At 46.0% G+C, this 26,036-nt stretch overlaps 1 protein-coding gene across 1 annotated transcript in view; it reads left to right on the plus strand.

Moving 5' to 3' along the window:
- The window catches only part of ITCH (itchy E3 ubiquitin protein ligase), an 811,820-nt gene that overhangs the window by 460,878 nt on the left and 324,906 nt on the right, over window positions 1-26,036 (plus strand). Inside the window, exon 11 of the mRNA XM_085619094.1 lies at window positions 17,596-17,659. Coding sequence (XP_085475220.1) covers window positions 17,596-17,659 — 64 coding nt within the window. The remainder of the gene's footprint in view (window positions 1-17,595; window positions 17,660-26,036) is intronic.

Below are 26,036 nucleotides of genomic sequence, written 5' to 3' on the forward strand. Positions count from 1 at the left end.
TTTGTAGGTTTGGTGTAAATCTGTTCAGTAGATTCTGAGAAAATAGCCTTTAAATCAATATATATATCTGAGCCAGCTTACGGTGCGCTTACGGTACGCTTACCGTGCGCGTACGGTGGCGTGCGCGAGCGCGATTCTGATTGGCCCTTAGATCTTAGTAAACATTCGAATCGGTCGAAACCAGGAAGCGGCGGCCGCCATTTTCTCTCTCGCACTCTGAGGGGGGAGCTGATAAACAAATGCCAAAAACATATAAAGGGGCTCTTTAGACAGCGCCCATGCACATAACCATGTTAGTTGAGTCTTCAAAGATCCCCCAAGGCAAACGGTAATTTTTAATTTTTCGAAAATTTCGCCGATTACGCTTACCGTACGCTTACCGTACGCGTACGGTAAAAAATTATAAAAAAAAAAATCCACACTCTCTCCACCCCGTGTGCAAATGGTGGCCGAAGCCCACCATTTGTGCATGGCTTATTTGTTAACACCATTTCCCCAAAAAATTTCAACAGATTACCTATCACAAGGAAGCGCATAATATGTCCTCCATGTGCGCACGGTGCGCGAAGTGCATCGTGCGTACATGGCCCATCTAGCGTGCGTAAAGTGGGCGCGCGGTGCGCGAAGCGCACCGCGTGCTCACTGTGCGCGCACGGTGCGTGCACGGAACGAACTGCGTTAAGTGGGCGCGCACGCCACGAATGGCGTAAAGTAACTTAGCATTTAAAAAACCGTACAAATTCACTGAAAATACCATAGGTTTCACACACGTTATAGTTAGGAATTAGCATTTTTAAAAACCTTGCAAATTCACTGAAAAAACCATAGGTTTCACACATGTTATAGTTAGCGGAAATTTTACTGATAAAAAACCAATGAAATTCCCCCGTTATAGTTAGTGCAGGCAACTATAACTCACGCGACCGCAATCTTCTGCTGATGACATATGTGTCTTTATGAAAAAAAAATATTTGTAATATATGTATAGCTAAAAATGTATGGAAGAAGACATGGGCAAATAAGTGTCTAAATACAGTATTAGCATCAGCAGAGGATTGCGGTCGCGTGAGTTATAGTTGCCTGCACTAACTATAACGGGGGAATTTCATTGGTTTTTTATCAGTAAAATTTCCGCTAACTATAACATGTGTGAAACCTATGGTTTTTTCAGTGAATATATATATATAGATATATATAATATTTTATATGCCTATAGTCTTTTGCACTGGGTATTGCGATTGCTTTGATTCTTATGTACCTTGTATTATTCTGATATCACTGCTCACTACTCTTATTCAAGCATGTGAATCTATGAAAGACACCCCAATGCTGGAGAAGAACAAAAGATACTTGCCTGTAAACTGTGGTTCTCCAGTATTGGTGTCTTTCATAGATTCACATGTGGCCCACCCACCTCCCCTCAGAGGCTCCCATCATGTATTTGACTTTTATGTCACACTTGTGCTACGAAAATCTGAGGGCCTGAGCCTCTGGGGAGAGGGTTCTAGAGGGTGCGGACGCCTGATTGGCTGGATTTTGGACTAAAACATAATGACAGTAATATGTTATAGATGTGACAAGCTGTCTATCCATAAAACCTCTATGGTTTTACTTTCTTTTATGCCTATTAGGCTTATGTTATTACTACATTGCTATGTTATGTACCGTGGGACTCCCACTTCGACGACGGGGAATATTCAAGAATGTGAATCTATGAAAGACACCAATACTGGAGAACCACAGTTTACAGGTAAGTAACTTTTGTTCATATGCGGTAGCAATGTTCCAGTACGGCATGTAACCATTGAAACATTTTTTGTGTACAGTTGTATATCAATTGGCGAATTAGGTAAACGAAAATGGACCTAGTTAACATATCAAATTTTTAAAATTTTAAAATGACTGAGGAACATGATATTAATGTTTTAATTGCAATTATTTTTGTTAATCAATTATTAAATAATTATTTGAATTGCTTTCACCCACATTATCAGTGATAGAAGCATCACATTTTTGGATGTGGAGATCACCATGAGCAACAACGCATTGGAGACCAACATTCATGTGAAACCTGTTGATTGCAATAATCTCTTATATTACAGCAGTTTTCATCAGAATCCATAAAAAATGCATCTACCTTACGTACAGTTGGTAAGAATAAAACAAATTGTTGCAGATCCTATGACGTTTGACACAGGAATAAACCATATGGTGAAAAGATTCTCACTGCGAGGCTACCCCAATGCAGTCACTCAAAAAGAAATTGAACAGGTCAACAACAAAGACAGATTACAGCTTTTGACCCCTAAGAGCTCCATCAAGGATTCCAGGAGAATAGTGTACGTTTTGAAATATTCAACCAGAAGCACCAAACTCATGGGGAACCATATTGAGGTACTGGCCTATGCTCCAAGCCGAGAATGACTTCCGTGGGGTCTTTAGCCAACCCCCAGTCTTTGCATATGAAAGACCAAAAACTTCAAAGAACTTCTTGAAATCAAAGAGAAACCAAAGAATACACCCTTACAAAAAGGGGCTGTTACTTGTCCAAATTGTTGCAAATGTAACATAATCAAAGGAACCACCATCCCTCTCACATTGAAAGGGACTAAGATCAAACTGCATACCACAGCCGTGTGCTTTTCTAAAAACATCTACATATTGAAATGCCCATGCGGTCTGGCTTACATTGGCAAGACCGAACTCAAGTTCTGAACCAGAATAACTAAACACAAAAGCAAAATTCACACAAAAAACAAGTAATCTGTTGTGGCTTTACATTTTCACGTACATGGGCACAATGTCTGTCAATTAAGGTTTACCACCAGAGGGGGTCACTAGAGGGCGCATGGCAAGATGTCTGTGCATTAGTGCAGCTCTGCCGGCCGTTCTATAATCTGTATAGATTCCTGCATTCTGACGTGGCAGACTGCCACATCCAACGTGGCACTGTGCCAGTAATGTGCCCTGGACCAGATCAACGCGACTTGCGGCCCGGAGTATAAAACGGTGAGCCGATATTTTGATATCGGGCGGAACAACCGCGAAAACAACATGGTGGCTGCGTCTTGCGGTTTAGAGTAGCGCTCGCTCCTGCTGGCTGTTGCGGTACCTGTGTGGCTGGGCGGGGCTGCGTGAGTCCCGGGGCTGCTGACTATCCGAAGGTTGAAAGCGGGGATGGCGGAGGAGTGGTCATTGTTCAGCTGACCAAGCGGAGTTGCCTGCTGCCGGGAGGCCTTCTGGGCCATACTGCTGCCACCTGACAGGAGGGGTGCTGAGCCTGCTGGGTCACCGATGAACTAACGTAGTGAGCTGAACTGACGCGGCTGAGGCCGACTTGCTCGAGCTGCACTATATTTGCAGTGAGTTGCTCCTTGGCAGTGGGTGCTGGTGTGCCTCCCATGACAGCCTGATTCACGTTGGTGGCCAGGCTCAGTGGCTGTGTTGAACCTCCATGGTACCCTGGCTGCAAGATTTGCGGGGTAGCAGCTCTGGGGGCCTGGCTGCCGTCGACTGCGCAGTGGCTGCCCGGAGGAAATCTCACCTCGGATTGGCACGAGAAGGGGGGGGGGGATACGGTGGTCCACCGTGTGCCAGCTATTTGGACATTTTGGCTGCTACAGACGCCTGGGAGGCTAAACACTTGCATCTGACCTTGTAGGGGAGCCCATACCTGGACCTGTCACGCACCGGCATGCTGCTCTGAAGGCTATGTGCCTTGATGCTGTGCCAAATATTGCAGTAGCTTGTTGTTGTGGCTGCCTGTGACGATAAAGGTACATCCGTGGCCCTGAGCTGTCGAATCATCTGCAACCATATCCTATACGCACTAGTACAAATTAAGTAGCTTGTTCCACTGAGACGTGTTTTTACGCGTGGCTGGTTGGATGTGAGTGGTGACTGCTATTGCCACGGGTGAGCTGGTCATAATGGGCAAACCCAATAAGACACAATCCCGCCTCACGTTTGAAATGTGCAAGTCGGGCAGATCGCAGCATAAACAAACTTCGGACTCTGAGGCGGAAGCTCCATTGGACACTTCCCCGAATCAGGAAACTATGCTCCTGGCGATGCAGCATAGCTTGTAGTCGATTGATGGACAGATTGACACACTAAACCTACACATGGATAATATGGCTGGGCAAAGTTGAACAACATGTCTCTATGGCTGAATACAACCTGCATACTGTCTCCGATAAAACCCTGAGTATAGAAAAAGTGTTGGCAGTTATCCAGGCAAAGAAGGAGGACTTGGAGAAGAGATCCAGGAGAAACAACCTGAGGATCACAGTTCTGCCGGAATCGACCAACACTCGGAAAATGGGGATATACGTGGAGGCAATCCTCGAGGATATTTTTGGTGTGGGCAATCTGTCTCCTATGTTGATAGTGGAGCATGCCTACCGCTCTCTGGTGGATCGTCCGATCCCAGGAGCCCCGCCGCCACCCATCATAGCGCGTTGTTAAACTATAGAGATCGGGACACGATCCTCCGCTTGGCCCGAGAAAAAGGTTCCATCACTTATCGGGGGAATGTGTAGGCCTTTTTCCCAGACTTCACCATGGTGGTCCAGGTAGCTAGAAAGTAGTTTTAACCAGTCAAAAAGCTGCTAAAGACGGAGGAAATCCCATATGCTATGCTTTACCCTGCACATCTGAGGATTGGCCTGAATGGTGCCTCTAAGATCGTCAATAACCCGTGGGCCGCCATTGAATATGCTAAATCATTGAAAAAGCGTTGCCGACAAACTGCTAGTGATCCAGATGAAGAGGAACAGTGAGTCTCAGTCTGTGTATGCAAACTGTAAGTGTATGGCTGTGGCTGGACTATCACCACCTGACCGCTTTGATGGTTGTTGTGAGGTGGGATGTTCGCTGGATCGGATTAATGTTATGCGAAATATCCTGTTCCGAGGAGGCCTCAGCTTGGTTTATATAGCGCTCTAATGCCAACGGCGTCTTGGCGCTGAGGTGTGAGAAGGAGGACCGGGCAACAGACAGAGAGACCTAAAAGACATTAAACAACCTGGACTTCAACGCTTTCCTAAAGGAAAGAAGATCCCGCTCCAGGCGAAGAGAGACAGGAAGCCTGTTCCATAACTGCGCAGCACAGATGGAAAATGTGCGACCACCCCATCTAGCACGTTTATGTCTGGTGATGAACATAAGGCCAAGGTTGGCCGAACGTAGATCGCGACGGGGGACATAGGGCTTGAACAGGTTTTGACAAAAAATGGACCCACCCCCGTGGTATGCCTTGTGGACCAGGCATAGTGCCTTAAAGTCAACTCTCTGTTGGATCGGGAGCCAGTGCAATGATCGACTAGCAGAGGAAATGGAATGGCCCCTCGGAATATGCAACAAGACACGGACAGCGGCGTTCTGAAGAGATTGAAGTGTACTGAGCTGAAACTTGTCCATGCCCAGAAACATGGCATTACAGTAGTCAAGTCTTGACATGAAAAGAGCGGCCATGACCGTCTTCTGAAGAGCCGCCGGAATAAAAGGAAAGATCTTACGGAGAGACTTAAGCAGGAGAAAGCATGCTGAAGTTATGCTGTTGACCTGTGCTGACATGTTCATCTTGGTGTCAAATATGACACCCAGATTTCTAACCCTTAGCACAGGTAGAGGGCACAGTCCTGCCTCCGGTGGCCACCAATGATTGTTCCAGATGGGAGGCCCGACCCTGAATTCCATGACTTCAGTTTTTTCGGTGTTAATTTTCAGAAAGCTCGCCGACATCCAAGCCATAATGTCTTTGAGACACGAATGAAACCGCTGTGCGGTTAGCTCCGGAGAGTATGCCAGCGAGATGACCAATTGCGAATCATCCGCATATGAAACAAAAGAGAAACCATGCTTCCTTACTACATCCGCCAGGGGTCTCACATAGAAATTAAACAAAGTGGGGGATAAAGCCGAACCCTGCGGAACGCCACAGGTCAGGTGGAAGTTCTCAGATTTCAAGCCCTCCCAACTAAGAGATTGCTGTCTGTCCTGCAGAAAGGAGGAAAGAAGGGCCAAGGCACGGTGGCTGATACCTGCCTCCTTTAATCGCTGCACCAAAACCGTATGGTTAACCGTATCAAAGGCAGCCGACCGATCAAGGAGAACTAAAATGGCTCTACCACCTCCGTCGACCGCCATACGGATTACCTCCGCAGCCGCAATGAGAGCAGATTCCGTAGAATGGTTGTGACGAAATCCGTGCTGAGCTGGATCAAGTAGACCATTACGGTCTAAAAAATCAGCAAGCATGGTGTTCATATGCTTTTCCAGAATCTTAGCGAATGGCAGGCCAGAGATTGGGCGATAGTTTTTTAGCTCAGCTGGATCAAGCGGGCCTTCTTCAGAATTGGTCTGACACTAGCCGTCTTCCATACAGTGGGATAATGCCCAGACAACAAAACTTGATTAATCAAAGGCTTGAGGATGGAACTGATCTTATCTGCAACAGGGTACAAAATAAACGGAGGACAAGGGTCTGAGACAGAACCTGACTTAGTGGACCTTAACAGATCTGTCACAGCCTCTACCGTCAAGGAATCAAAGCTGGAAAAGCCCCCGTGCCTGATCGCCGGTGACGAGTAGAATTGATGAGAAATGTCTTGTCCAAGGGCTGGAGTTGCAAGATTCGACAGCTCGTCATATATGGTTTGGACTTTAACATAAAATAAGGAAGCCAGCCGGTCACAAAAAGCCTGGTCGGGGCTAAATACACAGCCCTGCTGAGGTTTGTCCAAATAAGATACCGATTTAAAAAGCTCTTTTGTGGAGTTGCCAGCAGCCAGAATTTTCCTCGTAAAGTAGGAGGTCTTTGCTGCCTTGTTGGCCTCTTTATATTTATAGAGGGCAATATTGTAAAGATCTTTACTAGCCCTGGTATAGTCCTGTCTCCAACAGCGCTCAAACCGTCTGTAATGTACTTTTAAAAGCTTGAGATCACGGCTATACCAAGGGGCCCCCGCAGGCCGCCTATTGAGCGTGGGATGTGGGATGTGGGATCTTGCAAGTATGATGGTTCTATACAGGTCCGGGTGGTTCTGTTAAGTTAATAACATGGAATGTTCGCAGGCTTAACAACCCCAAAAAGATTGGTAATGTGCTAGCCTTTTTAGATAGGCAGGATGTGCAGGTTGCGTTTCTTCAGAATACGCATCTCACTAAACATACGGAGTAAAATGTGGGGGCTCGCTTGGCTGTGGTGCATGTGGCAGCATCGTATTATTCCTATTCTAGAGGAGTGTTGATTCTGGTTAAGAAAGGCACCCCATTCACTTTAATTGAGTCTGAGGCGAATGAGCAGGGAAGGGTGCTTCTGAGCAAATTGGGTGGCACAACTGTTCTATTTGTTAACACGTATGGGCCCAACATCGATGATCCTGCTTTGTTCAATGATGTTTGGAGGCGTATCTCCTCATTCCCTCCCTCTGTTGTAATATGGGACGGTGATTTAAATGTGAGCCTGGATCCTCGGTCAGACCACTCTGTGGACGCGGTGTGGCGTGGAAAACAGGCTGCAGTGGTGCTGGCTGAACTGATGGAGGCTCACCTCATCAAATTCTCTCAGATTTGTTGGACTTCAATATTCTTCACTCAAAGTTCATCTGGCTGCAATTTCGAAATTCAGGAGAACTGAACTGTTGTCATCTACTCTGCTCTCCCAGCGGATCATAAAACAGTTTATGAAGGGGCTCTTCAGAGCATTCCCATCTATTCGACATCCTCAGGCCTCATGGAAACTTAATACTATACTATCTTTTAATGCTACCCCTTTTTTAACTGATAAGTGAGGACCATTTGAAATTCATCCCCTGGAAGACTGCTTCTCCTAGCCTTGACATCTGCAAGGAGAGCGAGAGAAATTCAAGCATTCACCATCAAGGAACCTTTCCTCCGATTCACAAAAGATAAAGTAATTTTGAAAACGAACGCAAGATTCACACCCAAGGTTCCTACTGACTTTCACTTAAATGAGCCTGTCATTCTCAGATCTTTTTTCCAAATCCAGCTACAACAGAAGAAAGATTGTTGCATTCATTGGACTTGTGTGGATGCCTTTACATAGACAAAACAAAGAACATACGCACATCAGACCAGCTGTTTGTGTTTTTAGACAACCATGAAGAGACCATCCCATGTCCAAACTGGGGCTAGCTCGTTGGCGGACAGCCTGTATTACTTTCTGTCAAGTCAAGGTTAAACACCCCTTCAACGAAAGAGCAGGGTCGCGTTCCACTAGGAGCATTGTGTCAACTATGGCACTCTATGCTGATGTGAAAAGACATCTGCCTTGCAGCCACCTGGAAGCGCAGACAAACATTCACCAAGAAAGCATTAGTGCCTAGACATGTTTGCAGAAGCTGACGCAGCAGTGGGACAGCCAGTCATCAGAAACCTGTTCCTGCTTTTGTTATGCCTTATAATGTGCACTGCTTGCTATTCTAATTTAAGCATTTGAGTATAGAAAAGATCCATTGTTGGAAAATAAATTAGTTACTGACTTGTAACTCCAGTTCTCCAACATTGGTATCTTTTATACATTCACATGCAACAATCCCTTCTCCCTGCTCAGAGGCTAATTTATTATATACTCTTCTTACACTTTTGCTTTGAAATCTGAGCTATTGTGGCCTCTATGGAGAGTAGGAGAGCTTAAGCTTCCACCTCATTGACTGAGGTTTCGGTTCTTTCAAATGAAGTGGATGCTCTACTAAATAGGTAATGTTTCAGGACTATGGCCATTTTAACACTATATAGTGCTATTTTAATGTACTGGGGATTCCCAGCCTGACTACAGAGACTGATTCAAGCATGAGAAAATATAAAGATGCCAACGCTTGAGAACTGGAGGTAAAGGTAAGTAACAAATTTCTTCCTGGTTATGAAAAAATACATTAGTCTTCATCCGATCTTAGACCTCAGGTCATGAACTGCTTTATGTGCAAGAAAAAATTCAAGATGCTCTCCCTGGCTCAGATGTTGCCAAAACTGAAATTGGAAGACTGGATGGTGTGTCTGGTTCTGCTGGATGCATATTTTCACATACTAATCCCGCAATCGCACAGGAAGAACTTGCGCTTCATGGTGTGAATTACCAATTTGCCGTCCTTGCATTTGGCTTGATTTTGGCTCACTAAGTCTTAATGAAGGTGATGGCAGTGGTCGACGCCCATCTCAGACATTAAGGAATCCCAGTCTTCCTGTACTTGGATGGCTCCTAAAGGCCAACCTCCAACGATGGTGTTGCGCCTCCTTCTTGTAATAGGGTCTTTGCTGTTCTAACTTGGCTTTTCCATCAGCAGACCCACGTCTGTTCATAGGGGTAATATTAAACACTACATCGAGCTGAGCCTTTCCCCCTCCTAAGAAGATAAGCAATATTCAGGCTGTAAAACAGATGTTTCAGAATGTAGCACATGTTCCAACCAGTGCTGATCGTATTACACCTCGTAGGTGTGCTAACTTCCTGTGTCCTCTTGGTCACGCATGCACACTGACACATAAGGGCCCTTCAGTGGTGCCTCATAGGCAGTGATTCCAACATTGCAAGATCTTTCACATTTTCTAGTGATGTCAGGGCAGGCTGCAGCAGATGACATGAGGGATTGTGGAGAAGAACCTAGTTAAAGGGATGTCATTCCAGCCTCCCCCAGCAGACAACGCTGTAGTTCCTCTTGAGGCCAACTTGTCAGGTGTCTTACAATTCAACCTGTTAGTTTAGCAGGGTTATACAGTAACTTTTCGCGGTGTCTTTCATACAGCAAGATGCCAGTCTGAGACACTGCATCAATCAATCAATCAAGAAATTTATAGAGCGCGCTACTCACCCGTGAAGGTCTCAAGGTGCTGGGGGGAGGGGGGGGGGCGGTGCTGCTACTGCTCGAACAGCCAGGTCTTGAGGTGTCTACTGAAGGTGATGTGGTCCTGGGTCAGACGTAGGTGGGCGGGGAGGGAGTTCCATGTCTTGTTGGCCAGGTAGGAGAACGATCTTCCTCCGGTGGTGATTCTGCAGATCCGTGGTATGGCGGCGAGGGTGGCGGAGCGGAGCTGGCGGGTTGGAGTGTAGAACATGAGGCGTCTGTTGAGGTTTTCGGGTCCGGCGTTGTGGAGTGCTTTGTGTGCGTGGGTGAGGAGCCTGAACGTGATTCTTTTGTTGACGGGGAGCCAGTGCATGTCTCAGGTGGGCGGTTATGTGGCTGTGTCGGGGGATGTCCAGGATGAGGCATGCGGATGCGTTCTGTATGCGCTGGAGTCTGTTCTGAAGTTTTGCTGTGGTTCCTGCGTATAGGGCGTTTCCGCAGTCCAACTGGCTGGTGACGAGGGCCTGGGTGACCGTCCTTCTCGTTTCGGTGGGGATCCACCTGAAGATCTTTCGAAGCATGCGCAGGGTGTTGAAGCATGAGGACGAGATGGCGTTGACTTGTTTGGACATTGTGAGCGAGGAGTCCAAGATGAATCCTAGGTTGCGTGTGTGGTCCGTGGGTGTCGGTGGAGAGCCCAGTACGGTGGGCCACCAGGAGTCGTTCCAGGCAGATTGTGATGTTCCCAGGATGAGGACCTCCGTTTTGTCTGAGTTTAGCTTTAGGCGGCTGTATTTCATCCATTCCGCGACGTCTTTCATTCCTTCCTGGAGGTTGATTCTGGCGGTGGCTGGGTCTTTGGTGAGGGAGAGGATCAGCTAGGTGTCGTCTGCGTAGGTGATGATGTTGAGGTTGTGTTTGCGTACGATGGTGGCGAGGGGGCTCATGTAGACATTGAAGAGGGTCGGGCTGAGTGAGGAGCCTTGGGGTACGCCGCAGATGATTTTGGTTGCCGCGGACCGGAATGGAGGGAGGCGGACTCTCTGGGTTCTGTCGGAGAGAAATGAGGTGATCCATTCCAGGGCCTTTCCTTGGATCCCTGCGTTGTGGAGGCGGGATCTTAGAGTTCGGTGGCAGGCGGTATCGAAGGCGGCAGAGGTCTAGAAGGATGAGGGTGGCGGTTTCCCCGTTGTCGAGCATGGTCCTGATGGCTGCAATGAGGGCGGTCTCGGTGCTGTGGTTGGCTCGGAAGCCTGACTGGGAAGGGTCGAGGGAGCCATTTGCCTCGAGGAAGGTGGTCAACTGTTTGTTGACGGTCTTCTCGATGACCTTCGCTGGGAAGGGGAGAAGGGAGATGGGCCGGAAGTTCTTGAGATCCTTTGGGTCCGCTATGGGTTTCTTCAGTAGGGCGTTGATCTTGGCATGGTTCCAGCTCTCTGGGAAGGTGGCGGACAAGGAGGAGTTGTTCATGACGTTCCGGAGGTGGGGTGCGATGACGGCGTCTGCTTTGTTGAATATGTGGTGAGGGCAGGGGTCTGATGGTGAGCCGGAGTGGATGGTGTTCATGACGTGGGTGGTGTCCTCGATGCTGACGGGGGTCCAGGTGTTGAGGGTGTCGGTGGGGGGCGTTGGCTCGGTGGCTGGTAGTGGGGTCTGAGCATCGAAGCTGTCGTGTATGTCGGCGATCTTGCGGTGGAAGTAGGTGGCGAGGGAGTCGCAGAGGTCTTGCGAGGGTGGGATGTTGTTGGAGTTTGCGCTGGGGTTGGAGAGTTCTTTCACGATGCTGAAGAGCTCCTTGCTGTTGTGCGCGTTGTTGTCTAGGCGTTCTTTGAGAGTGGTCCTTTTGGTGGTGCGGATCAGTTGGTGGTGTTTGCGGGTTGCGGTATTGAGAGCTGTGAGGTTCTCTGTTGTTTGGTCATGGCGCCAGGTCTTCTCGAGGGTTCAGCATGATTTCTTTGTGTTCTTGAGGTCGTCGGTGAACCAGGTGGCTTTCTTGTTGCTGGGCTTGCCGGAGGTTTTTTTTAGTGGTGCGAGGGCGTCGGCACAGTCACTGATCCACTGTGTGAGGTTGCTTGCGGCGGCGTTGGCGTCAGTTGCGTCGTTTGGTGGGTTCTGGCTCAGTGATGTGGTCAGCTGGTCTGTGGTGACTTTGCTCCAGTATCTGCGGGGGATCTGTTGTGGGCGGTGGTGGGATGTGGTCTTCTGGAAGGTAAAGTGGACGCAGCCGTGGTCTGTCCAGTGTATGCCGGTGGTGTGGCTGAAGGAGACGTCGCTGGCGGAGAAAATGGGGTCCAGCGTGTGACTGGCGAGGTGGGTGGGGGTGGTCACCAGTTGCTCGAGTCCGAGGTTGGTGAGGTTTTCAAGTAGGGAGGTGGTGTTCTTATCGTTGTTGGTCTCCAGGTGGAAGTTCAGGTCGCCCAGGAGAATGTAGTCTGCGGAGGTGAGGGCATGCGCACTGATGAAATCGGCGATTGCTTCGCTGAATTGTGTGCGTGGTCCCGGGGGTCTGTAGACGAGGATTCCTCTGAGGGTGGTCTTGGGGTCGGTGTGGATCTGGAAGAGTAGATGTTTGGCAGAGGGGAGGGCGTCCTCGGTGTTGGTCGTGACTCTGATCGAGTTCCTGTGGATGATGGCGATTCCTCCTCCGGTCTGGTTGATGTGGTCCTTCCGGGTGATCTTGTAGCTGTCCGGGATGGCTATGGCGATGTCTGGGGCTGAGGAGGCGTTCATCCAGGTTTCCGTGAGGAAGGCAACGTCCGGTGCAGTTGTGTCGAGGAGGTCCCAGAGTTCGATGGCGTGTTTGTGGACATAGCGGGTGTTGAGAAGGATGCACTTGAGGTGGTTGTTATTGCATGGTCCGGGGGGCGGGGTGGCGGTGCGGAGGCAGGTGAAGTTGCACGTTCGGCAGGAGAAGGGTCCGTGGGTGCGCTTCGGGGTGGCTCGTTAGCAGGTGGATGATCGGCCGGTGTTGAGTGCGTGGAGGGTGGCGGTGTCGTAGCTCAGCCTGGTTGTATGGCTCCTGCGGGGGCCAGGGGTTATTGCGCTGGGCGCGGTCCAGGCGCGGACGGGCGCAGACGGGCTTGCCTTAGTCGCGCCTTTGGCGTGCCAGCGGCGCGGCCGCGCAGCGGCCTGCATTATGAGGGGTCGAGGGAGGGAGGAGCAGCTGGGAGGGGGGAGCAGGAGCCAATCGGGGGCGGGCCGCAAGGGAGGCAGCGGCGGGAAACAGACGCGGGGCAGACGTGGGATGGGGGCGAGGGGAATGAGCGGCACAGACAAGGCAATACAGAATAATTGGATACAACAGTGGGTAAAAAAACGGCACAGTGGGTAAAAAAACGGCACAAAGGCAATACAAGTTGGGAAATAAAAACAGTGGGGAAAGCAAAGAAAGATAGAAATCAAGATAGCAAAAAGAAAGACAGAAATTAGGGAGAAGAGGCACAGAGAAACAGGTACCACTGAAGGAGACCCACCACTGGGCCAGCAGGGATCGAACCGGCAGGCAGCAGGGCTCAGGGGCACGGCAGGAGCAGGGTGTGCTACGGCGTTGGGGGAGCGACCTGGCCTGAAAACAGGGTCAAGGACCGCTCCCTCAGCGTGCAGCGGCCTGCATTATGAGGGGTCGAGGGAGGGAGGAGCAGCTGGGAGGGGGGAGCGGGAAGCGAATCGGGGCTCGGGGGCGGTGCCGCAGGGGAGGCAGCGGCGGGAAACAGACGCGGCGCAGACACGGGATGGGGGCGAGGAGAATGAGCAGCACAGACAAGGCAATACAGAATAATTATTATTATTATTATATTTAAGCTTATAAAGCGCGCAGCTACCCGGAGGTTTCCCGGCGCCAAAGACCAAAAAAAAATGAGGGGAAGACAGATTGAAGGCTAGAGTGACATTATTTTTTGAATAACCAGGTCTTAACTTCTTTACGAAATTTAAGATAACAAGGTTCTGTGCGGAGAGATAAAGAAAGAGAGTTCCAGAGGGATGGAGCCAGGACGCAGAAGGAGCGACCTCCCATCCTGGCTCTCTTGACTCTAGCAACTTTGAACCTATGCTAGTTAGAGGATCGAAGGGTACGGGCAGGGCTGTATCGATGCACTAAGGTACTGAGGTATGGAGGGGCATGGCCTCTGTTTATCCTGTGCATATAGCAGAGGGCCTTAAATTTCGTACGGTTTTCGATACGTAACCAATGCAGTTTACGAAGTGAGTTGGAAGTAGGAGATATGTTAGGTAATTTACAGAGCAGCCGAGCCGCCATGTTTTGGACTGTCTGCAATTTACGGGTTACCGCTTTGCACGCCCCCAGGAGAAGAATATTACCCTAGTCCAGTCTAGAGGTGATTAAGGCCTGGACTACGGTTTTCTGGGTCTCCTGAGGGAGCATCCCGATGATCTTACGAAGCCACTTGATGATGGTAATGCAGGTGGAGGAGATTTTTACTACATGATGTTTCATGGAGAGTTGATCATCGAAAGTGATGCCCAGATTACGAGCTGTTTTAGATGGTACGGGGAGCTTACCCATTTGTGCAGGCCAGTGTTGGGGGCCCCACAGGGTAGTGTTTTTGCCAAATAAGAGAAGCTCTGTTTTCCCCCCATTCAGCTTAAGTTTGTTTTTGTGCATCCACTTGGCGATGTTATTAAGACCTATACAGAGAGAGGAAGGGGTGGAATGGGAACCGGTTGAGAGAGTAAATGATCTGTGTATCATCAGCGTATGAGTAGATGGTTAACCCTGCCTGTTCTGCAATGTAGGCCAGAGAGCTGACGTACAAATTGAAAAGTAGGGGGTTTAGGATGGAACCCTGGGGAACACCATGCGCTGATTTATAGATTTGCGAGGCAGAGGAAGGGGAAAAAACTTGAAAAGTGCGGTCTGAAAGAAAGCTAATGAGCCAGTTGAGGGCTGAGCCGGTGATGCCAGATGATCTAAGAGTATTGATGAGGATGGGGTGGGAGACCGTATCAAAAGCGGCACTCAGGTCAAGTAGAATGAGTGCTACGGTCTCCCCCTCATCCACCTGACAACGAATGGTTTCTGAGACCCCCAGCAGGGTGGATTCAGTTGAGAAGCCGGATCTGAAACCAGACTGAGATGGATGGAGGATCTTATTGGATTCAACATGTTGAGTGAGTTGTGTGATAATGTTTTTCTAATATTTTTGAGAAAACAGGGAGAAGAGAAATGGGACGGAAGTTGGATAGGTTGTTGGTGTCAGCATTAGCCTTTTTTAATAGTGGCTTGATCATAGCATGTTTCCACGCGGAGGGGACCTTAGCTTCTCTGAGGGAGGAATTGAGTAAGTCCAGAATAGTATTAAGAGCAGGGGTGTCCAGAGTTTTTAATATTTGAGGGGGAAAAGGATCCAGCGGAGAACCAGATTTAATATTGTTTGATGTTGGTGAGTGAGGAGCTGTTGAGAGGGGTCCAGGTACTAATTTGCTGGGCAGGTGGAGTATGGATTTCCTCTAAGTGTTCGGATTCAGAAGAGATCATAGAAACCGACCTGTTGGTGGAGCTACTCAGTTGCAGAGGAGTAGTGAGTTTGTCAATAGAAGCCTCTGGGATACATAGGGTGGCTGCATTGGGTAGTTTTGGAGAAGGGGAAGGGGAAAATGGTTTGTCAAAATCAACATAAATGGAGTCAATTTTAGAAATAAAAAATTCAGCTAGGGAATTGCATTGTAGAGCATCAAGGCAAGGCGCTTTGGGTTGGCATGCTGCTCCTGATAATTCTTGTACAGCCTTGAAAAGGGTCTTGGGGCGATTCTGTGCCTCGAGTATTGTGATATTGACGTAGTCTTTTTTTGCAGTTCTGCAAAGTGTATGATAATTATTTAAGGCAGTCTTGTATCGTTGTTTAGAGCTTGTGTCGTAATAAATGTGCCACTTGCGCTCAAGATTTTTACATAGTGTCTTTTCTTTTTTCAATGCATCTGTGAACCAGGGCGCAGGGGGGTGATGCTGGTTGTGCTTTTTCTTTTGCAGGGGTAGACATATATTAACAGCTTCAGTTAGCCAGGTGTTAACTAGAAAGTCTGCTTCAGTGATGTTTACTTAAGTACAAGGTATGGTATTTTCAAGATAAGCGTTGAATTTTGTAGGGTCCAGATTAGTCCATTTTCTGAGAGGTCGAGATTCAGTAAGGACCAGGGGAAGGTTGGGTGAGCAGTTAATAGTGACAGAAAAGGTCACCAAGTAGTGGTCTGACCATAAGAGGGGTAGAGATGGGCTGCATACAATAGATTCAAGATTGGAGAGGATGGGGTCGAGAAGATTCCCAGCTTTATGGGTGGAGCCAGAGTTATGTAAGATGATGTTAAGAGCTGCTAGGTCCTGAAGAAGATTGGATGTAATTGAGCAAGATGCGTCATTAAAGTGCAGGTTTAGGTCACCGATAATCGTAAAATTCGTGGAGTCCTGCAGTAGAGGGGCAATGAGCTCGGGAAGGGCAGTTGCCCACGAACTGGCGGAGCCAGGCGAACGATAAATGAGCATCCCAGAGAAGGTAAAATTAGGGGATAGCAGAAGTTTAAAATATCCTGCCTCACTGTTCGGTATGTCAAGTCCTCCCATTTACAAGAATATAATCTGTTGAAAATTATGGCGATGCCGCCACCCTCTTTACCCACTCTATTTTTTCCGATGTACGTGTAGTTGTCGGGGAGGGCAGATGCAATATCAGGGCCAGAGTGATCTTTAAGCCATGTTTCGGTGAGAAATAAAGCCGTTGGTTGGATAGAAATAAGAAGATCAAAGATGTCTCTTTTGTGTTTCACTAGAGACCTACAGTTTAGACTAAGGAACGTAAAAACTTGTGGGGGTTTAATATGTGTAGACCGGGGTTGGGTGAAAAGGAAGTTGCAGGTCGTAGTGTTTGTTAGTAAGGGGAGGGAGGAAAGGGACAGATTGCAAATGGAGCAAGTGATAGGGGCCAGATGACAACTCGGGGGCAGACTGTGTGAACAGTGTGCTGGTCTGATGCTAAAAAGGGCATCTCTAGAATAGGTGATAGAGGAATCAGGGGACATGGCCCCTGGTCCCGGCCCGTCGCGGACGGGCGCAGACGGGCTTGCCTTAGGCGCGCCTTCGGCGCGCAGACGGCGCGCCCGCTGCGCTCGTCCGCTGCGCGTCCTGAAGATACACATTTTTATGTGTGCAGGAGGACGGCTAGGAGGGGCGTGGCCTCTAAGAGGAGCGTGGCCAGCGTGCTCGCCGGGATACAACTGTGGGTAAAAAAACGGCACAGACAAGGCAATACAGGTTGGGAAATAAAAACAGTGGGGAAAGCAAAGAAAGATAGAAATCAAGACAGCAAAAAGAAAGACCGAAATTAGGGAGAAGAGGCACAGAGACACAGGTACCACTGAAGGAGACCCACCACTGGGCCAGCAGGGATCGAACCGGCAGGCAGCAGGGCTCAGGGGCACGGCAGGAGCAGGGTGTGCTACCGCGTTGGGGGAGCGACCTGGCCTGAAAACATCCCATTTAGCTTTCACCTTCCTGTTTGGTCTGCTCTGACTTTTCATTCTTTAATGAGTGTTTCCCGTGAGTGAAGAAGTGCTCAGCAATGCTGTTCTGTTGGAGAAAAGACAACACTGCTGAAAAGTAAATAAGTCCCCATTATATTTTAGGTGGCAAGTCAATTTAATATATTTCAGACTTAACTTATGAGAAAAAGCCATGATGACAATTAATATCGACACGTTCTGATTAAAAATGGTGCATGTAATGTCTTAATTTTTACCTTCATCCACTAACAGTTACTTTACACTGCTTTTGTTGTAGAATCAAGATTATCCAGGTCAAAATAAAGAGTTTGATCCTCTGGGACGATTACCACCTGGGTGGGGTAAGTCATGATTTTTCTGATTTGGTTTCTGCAGAACTGAGTGGGGAATGCTTGTATTCAGAACTATGCAGTTTTTGTTATAAAGTTATTGTAACCCCCAGGCAGTGATATTGCCCATCCCACATATTGAGTAGACTGTAAAGTGGCAAACTATAAACTTCAGAATATGTTTCTAAATCCTCTGCTGTTTTTGTAGATTTGTGTAAGCACCACAAGGGCTGACACATCCACAACAGGTTTGTACGTAATTTAAATATTCCAGAATGACCTAGCGAATTACCTACTTAATAAGGACATCTGATAAGAAATTGAAAATTGATATTCCTGAGATGTTGGACAATTTCCCTGTATAAACACTAAAATGAGAATCCATGTAGCGATTTGGCATGAAGTTTAATTCAAGTCAAGTCAAAACATTATTTATTTTGGCCTGAAAGGCCATAAAAGCACAAATTAAAAACAAATACAGCACAATTCATTCAATTGAATTTTCCAGTAGTAAAGTGCTTGTGCATTACAGTGTTATTTGTAAAGTTCCTAAAGAAGTTTAAAGTGTAATAAATAATTAAATGGTACACATTTGTGACATTAAAATATCACAAGATGAGATTAAAAATACGACCAATCACGGTGATGGAATGAAATGATCGGATTGAGCGAGCCCTAATTTTAAAATAGCTCGAGGTGCACACCACATAGAAAACAGGTAACGAGAAACTGAATACACAATGGGCATACTAGTATCGTATTTTAGAATCCGAAAAGCCTGTGCGCAGTGATTTGTTCCGAGGTTTCTGCATAGCTTGTAGTAACCATCGGTGTCTCGCCTTCATGTATGCCGGGCAGAAAAATAATGCATGTTTGTCCGTCTCTGATGTGTTATTACATACCGGACAACCCTGGGTCGGGCAACCCCCCCCCCCCCAATTATTTGTAAAAGCACGTAATGACAGTACTCTGAACCTAAACTGCAGCTAAAGCTTTTTAGCAAGGGCTGGGTGAATATCATCAAGAGCAGGTTCTAACCTGTATTGCTGTTTTATCTCTAAGAAATTTGCGGTCAATGCACCAGTCGCGGAGCTCCCCTGTATCTGTGTAAATTTGTATTCCCTAAAGCTCTTTGACAGGGCCTTTCTAGATATTGACAGGCAATTATCTTCAGCACTATCCCACAGGTCGCCCATCCCCATGGCTGTTAAGGTTAATTCACATAATATTGTATTGTATTGTATTGTAGTCGGTCTTGTATAGCGCGCAGTTACCCTTGGGCATCCCGGCGCTTGATCAACCATACCCTAACCAAGAGCAAGAAAAGCACATTACAGAGGGAACAGATACGTTTTCAGCAATTTCCGGAAGTGCAGGGTACCAGTTTCTGACCGCAATTCCAACGGGAGCGCATTCCAGAGGGTGGCGATCTGAACTGCGAATCTTCTGCCACCCGTGCGGGCCTTATACACCCTGGGGGCCCTAAGTAGGGATTTCTGGTCCGAGCGAAGGGTTCTGGGAGCTTTATAGGGGACCACTAGTTTAGATAGAATGGGGGGGCCCTTGACCTGAAGGAGTTTATGGGCAATACAGAGGGACTTGAACTTGACTCTCTCCCGGACTGGGAGAGAGTCCTTGTTTGACCCTTCAGAGGAGGCCTATTACTTATCCAAAAGCCAAAGCGCTCTGACATCTACTTGTGAGGTTCTGAAATGACTGCCCATGATTAAGTATATAAAAAAATTAGAAACATTATACATATTTATCATCAGGAAATCGCTTTGCATTGCAATTTTAAAATACTAGTTTTTTGTGTTGTGCTTTAAAAGCAAAATCAAGGATTGTGCATAAAGTGTCTGTATATACATATATATGTATATGAATATATATGTGTGTGTATGTATATGTGTGTGTATATATATATATATATATCACTGAAAAAACCATAGGTTTCACACACGTTATAGTTAGGAATTAGCATTTAAAAAACCTTGCAAATTCACTGAAAAAACCATAGGTTTCACACATGTTATAGTTAGCGGAAATTTTACTGATAAAAAACCAATGAAATTGCCCCGTTATAGTTAGTGCTGGCAACTATAACTCACGCGACCGCAATCCTCTGCTGATGCTAATACTGTATTTAGACACTTATTTGCCCATGTCTTCTTCCATACATTTTTAGCTATACATATATTACAAATATTTTTTTTTATAAAGACACATATGTCATCAGCAGAAGATTGCGGTCGCGTGAGTTATAGTTGCCAGCACTAACTATAACGGGGCAATTTCATTGGTTTTTTATCAGTAAAATTTCCGCTAACTATAACATGTGTGAAACCTATGGTTTTTTCAGTGAATTTGCAAGGTTTTTTTAATGCTAATTCCTAACTATAACGTGTGTGAAACCTATGGTTTTTTCAGTGAATTTGTACGGTTTTTTAAATGCTAAGTTACTTTACGCCATTCGAGGCGTGCGCGCCCACTTAACGCAGTTCGTTCCGTGCACGGTTTTTATCAACTTTAATAAGCCCTGTACATTTGGTGGCCTTCGGCCACCAAAAGCACAGGGGGTGGGGTCAATGTGGATAGTGTTTTTTTTATTTCGATTTTATAATTTCATGTTGCCAAAATTTAGTTTTTTTTCACAATTCATAAGCCCTGTACGTTTGGTGGCCTGCGGCCACCAAAAGCACAGGGGGTGGGGTAAGTGTGGATAGTGTTTTTTTTTTTTATATTTTTTTACCGTACGCTTACGGTAAGCGTACGGTAAGCGTACTCGGCGAAATTGCCGAAAAAAAAATAAAACCGTTTTTGCTCTTGGGGGATGTTTGGGGACTCCCTCAACATGACTATGTGGGAGGGAGTTGTCAAAACAGCCCCGTAACATGTTTTTGGGCATCATGTTTGATAAATAACACTCAGTGCGAGAGACAAAATGGCGGACGCCGCTTCCTGGTTTCGGCCGATTCGAATGTTTACTAAGATCTAAGAGCCAATCAGAATCGCGCTCGCGCACGCCACCGTACGCGTACGGTAAGCGTACGGTAAGCGTACCGTAAGCGGGCTCAGATATATATATTGATTTAAAGGCTATTTTCTCAGAATCTACTGAACAGATTTACACCAAACCTACAAAAGGCACTTCCTTGACCTAGGGACTACCTCTCTGCCAAATTTCTAGTAATTCTGTTCAGCCGTTCGGGCTGTAGCTCTGTCTAAAGGTCCTATGGAAAAATGCATGGGAAAAACACGTTTTGGGACCCCCCTTTTATCTCAGCCCCCGCTTGACGAATCCCCCCGAGACTTTCAGGGTAGGAGCGGAGCGGAGCGCCCCACCTATTTTGAGAAATTCGCGAGGATTCATCGACCGGCGCCAAAGTTATTCAAAATAGAATGTTGCGGATTTCCTATGGAATAGGGGTCCTAACTATAACTACCTACTGGCGGTCGCCAGTAGGTAATATATATATATATATATATATATATTACCTACTGGCGGTCGCCAGTAGGTAGTTATAGTTAGGACCCTGTTTCCATTGGAAAACCGCAACATTCTATTTTGAATAACTTTGGCGCCGGTTGACGAATCCTCGCGAAATTTTCAAAATAGGTGGGGCGCTGCGCTCCGCTCCTACCCTGAAAGTCTCGGGGGGATTCGTCAAGCGGGGGCTGAGATAAAAGGGGGGTCCCAAAACGCGTTTTTCCCATGCATTTTTCCATAGGACCTTTAGACACAGCTACAGCCCGAACGGCTGAACAGAGTTCCTTGAAATTTGGCAGAGAGGTAGTCTACAGGTCAAGGAAGTGCCTTTTGTAGGTTTGGTGTAAATCTGTTCAGTAGATTCTGAGAAAATAGCCTTTAAATCAATATATATATCTGAGCCAGCTTACAGTGCGCTTACGGTGCGCTTACCGTACGCGTACGGTGACGTGCGCGAGCGTGATTCTGATTGGCTGTTCGATCTAATTAAACATTCGAATCGGTCGAAACCAGGAAGCGGCGGCCGCCATTTTCTCTCTCGCACTCTGAGGGGGGCAGCATAAACAAAGTCAAAAAACATCTAAAGGGGTAGTATATTTAGTTCTTAACCACCCAGCATCGATATAGGTGTCCCCCAACAACCCCCAAGGCCAAAAAAACAATTTAAATTTTTTTCTAAAAATCGCTGATTACGCTTACCGTACGCGTACGGTTAAAATTTAAAAAAAAAAAAAAATGATCCACACTTTCCCCACCCCGTGTGCAAATGGTGCCCGAAGGGCACCATTTGCGCATGGCATATATATTACACAAGGAAACTAAAAATGAATACCTTTCACAACGAAGCACATAATATGTCCCCCATGTGCGCACGATGCGCGAAGCGCATCGTGCGTACATGGCCCATCCCGCGTAACGTGGGCACGCGGTGCGCGCAGCACACCGCGTGACCACCGTGCGTGCACGGCACTAACTGCGTAAAGTGGGCGCACGGTGCGCGAAGCGCACCGCGTGCTCACTGTGCGCGCACGTTATAGTTAGGAATTAGCATTTAAAAAACCTTGCAAATTCACTGAAAAAACCATAGGTTTCACACAAGTTATAGTTAGCTGTACATTTCACTCGTAAAAAACCAATGAAATTCCCCTGTTATAGTTAGTGCAGGCAACTATAACTCACGCGACCGCAATCCTCTGCTGATGACATATGTGTCTTTATGAAAAAAAAATATTTGTAATATATGTATAGCTAAAATTTAATGGAAGAAGACATGGGCAAATAAGTGTCTAAATACAGTATTAGCATCAGCAGAGGATTGCGGTCGCGTGAGTTATAGTTGCCTGCACTAACTATAACGGGGGAATTTCATTGGCTTTTTACGAGTGAAATGTACAGCTAACTATAACTTGTGTGAAACCTATGGTTTTTTCAGCGAATATATATATATATAATGTCTGAATGTATGTTCTTAATTATGACCTTTGAATAGTTTTCCAAAGGAATGTGAATAAACTAGAAAAACAAGACCGATGATTCTTTTTGACAAAAACAAAATATATTTGGACATGCATTTAATAAATGGTATACCTTGAATTATATGGAGAAAATAATAATTAGGAACAATATAAAATGTGGTGAAATATTTTTTATTACTTGAAACACCCATTTCTTTCCCTTAAGCTCCTGTGATTCCAACCAAGAGTGTAAATTAATCAGTCTAAATACTGTATCTCTTTAAGTGTGACTTTAAAAATATGAGACAACAGTATTTCCACTATCTTAGCTACATTCTCCTCTTTTTGGCATGCCTACGAATACAGTGCATTATGTTTTTACTGCAGAAAATCCTGCTGGAGACAGAGTGGCACTAAAATTAAAGACAATCTTCATGTGCTTGTTAGCAGATATAATAACCTCTATTTAAATAGTAAATTACACAGGATTACTAACTTCCCACGAAAGCAAGTAATACAGAATTATGCAAAGGAAAAACAGGTCCAATCAAAAACACAATTAAGTATTGACACTTTATCAATGCCTGTGTCTGTCATGGTCTTCATACGCTGCCTTAACTGGTTGCATTTCTCTTGTCTGTAAAGAAATGACTTGAAGGATATCATAGGAGCCTCATTGTTTGATGTGAACAATCTTTGTGCATGTTTTAGGATTAGATTTTGCTGCTCCACCAAAGAGGGACCATAACAGCAAAGTGATTGCATCTGTGTTGTTCCTCCTCAACCTCCATTGCCTACATTTCGCCCTTTCAATGAATCAACATGATTTCCTGAAAATCTTACAATGTCCGTTTTCCTCCTGGAAAACAGTGGTTCTAGAGCAGGCTGAAGCCTCCTACTGCCTTACCACAGACTGATATGATAAACAGAAGAATTGATCTTTGAACGCTGACCAGAGCCTGGAACTTGTCCCCTTTTAAGAGATTCTTTTTTAACATCAATCGCCACTAATTACCAGAGGCACCTGGCTATTCAAAAAAAGTAACTGCACTATTGTTGTATATCCAAACTACTACTGCTGCCATAGCCTCCCCCCCCCCCCCACCACCACCAAAGGGTACCCCCAGTAATATTTTGAAAGTGCAGAGTCTCTCTCTTTTAGGGTATAATGTACTTTTCCTAGATGCTCACAGTAGAAAGTGTTTTTACTGTTCTTTTTCTGTTGAAAAGAGCAGATTATCTTTACCTTATCTTAAACTTGTAGAATTTCATTCTTGCCACAGGGAAATTGATTATTCATAGTAAACCTTAAAGTGAAATACGTCTGCATACAATTAAAAGAATCTCCAACCTTCCCCATTAACACGCCAGTAAGAATTTTCCTCAGTGACCTAATCCTAGTTTCTGCATTTCTCCGGTACCAGAGAAGAAAAAATGTGGAATTCCGTATGAGAAACTTGTTTGAAGATGCATTGACTCTACCGGGGTAAATTCAAACTCCACTATGCGGTCTGCCAATTCTGTTAGTTAAATGGGCAATTCGAAAGATATGTCAGCATGAGGCGCATGTCATCCTGATTACTTTGCATTGGCCCAGACATCCTTAGTAAATGAATGCATCTACTTGATGTCATTTGTGTCCCATCTTTTCCATTACCTCTGAGACTGGCCTACATTTCTCAACAGAATGCAGCAGTTGTTCAGCCAAGCCTGCATGTTTTCAATCTTCAAGTTTGGACTTGAAAGGTTAGCTCTGTGATCATAGAGATTATGGATGTTCTTTTAGTGGCTGGACAAATATCTGTCTAAGGATCCAAATGGGTCCTTGAAACATTCAGTGAACATTAATAGCCTAAGGTGGTCCTGATCCTTTTAAAGGGTTTCAGAATACATTTCCTACAACTTCTTTCTGGTTCCTTTTCGAGACATGAACCAGGCGCTGGCATTTCTCTTTTTTTTTTTTAAATTACTTTTATTATTCATATAATCCCCCCCCCCCCAACCCCCCAAAAGCTGACGATTTCCATAATTTTCAACAAATAAATCAACTGGCAGCAGTTAATCCTATAAAGTTCATCAGAACAAACGGAGAAAAAGCAGAATACAGAAGAAAAAAACACAGGCCAAACAGAAGGCAAGGACTTATGCCAGTTATACATAGAGTCTAGGGTCTGGTATTTTTCAAAGGAGTTCCTTTCAAACTACAGCATTTTGGTTAACCAGTATTCGATCTTTCATAGACTCACATGCTTGAATCATTTCCCGTTGTCAAAGTGGGAGTGCCACAGTACAGTATAAAAACAGTATGTATAGGTATTATATGATATAATGACGATGGAAAAGACTTAAATACCCTATCTATGTCCTTATTTAAAAAGGACCAAACTATCAGACGACCGCATGCTCTAGAACACTCCAACCAGAGGCTGAGTCCCTCATATTTTTTTACCACATGCATGTGAAGGGAGTTCACTAATAGGTCTCCTGCTGCAAAATATACACTTGCGCAAGATTCTGCCAACTGACGGTGTACACACTTGAAGGTATTGAGTGCTTAAAGAAACATGTGTTTAAACCTTAAGTGCAATCTAGGACTCTGGACACAAATTTCCTAAACACATCTACGACCGCATCCCTTGGCACCTTTTGCTTCTAAGATTGTTTTTTGTGTCCCTTGCAAGACAAGCCCACTTACTAATAACAATATATTTTCAACCATCTGGATGCATATATTAGGCAAAGTCCTTATCGGAACCAACCCCCCGTCCCCACCCAGGGGTCGTGACACGTCTAACTGGGAGCTGTAGTTAAGAGGCAAGGGCTTCTGCATTTGGTGTCATGGGCCCATCTAAGGTACGGAATCAAGCCCCAGTAGTGTTGGCAAGGTCAACTTTAGCTGACCTCACTGAGGTGCCTCCTACCTCCAATCCCCATACATCCCGCAAGTAAAAACCTTTCCAAATAACGTTCCCAATACGGAAAGATAACTTTACTCACATGGGTAAAAAGAAAATACAAAATTGGCCTCCTTTGCCATACCGTCCACTTTCATCAAATAATAATCCACCAAGGGGAGGTTCTCCCCTTCTCTTCATTTATTACACAAGGATGCACTCATCATGTTATGTAAAGAACAATCAACAGAATTCCATGCTCCCATATATCTGGGTTTCTACTTCCAGGGACCCATCCTACACCTCTCTAAGGTTTTCTCTCGAAACACACAAACACCTGTGTGTTTGTAGATGCTACACCCATTTCCAAATCCTCCTATTCTACCTCGCACCACCACACGTTCTCACGAAAGGCCTGCCACCTGTACCAGCTTAAGGTCATCAGCTGTTTCCCAACCTCTGGGTATTAGCTGCTAAAACCCTCAACACAGTTCAAAATATCCAGAGTAACAAAGCTGGTCTTCCATTATTCTGCAAACCGAATCTTCCTCATA

Source organism: Triturus cristatus, chromosome 7 (assembly GCF_964204655.1).
Source record: "Triturus cristatus chromosome 7, aTriCri1.1, whole genome shotgun sequence".
Taxonomy (NCBI): domain Eukaryota; kingdom Metazoa; phylum Chordata; class Amphibia; order Caudata; family Salamandridae; genus Triturus; species Triturus cristatus.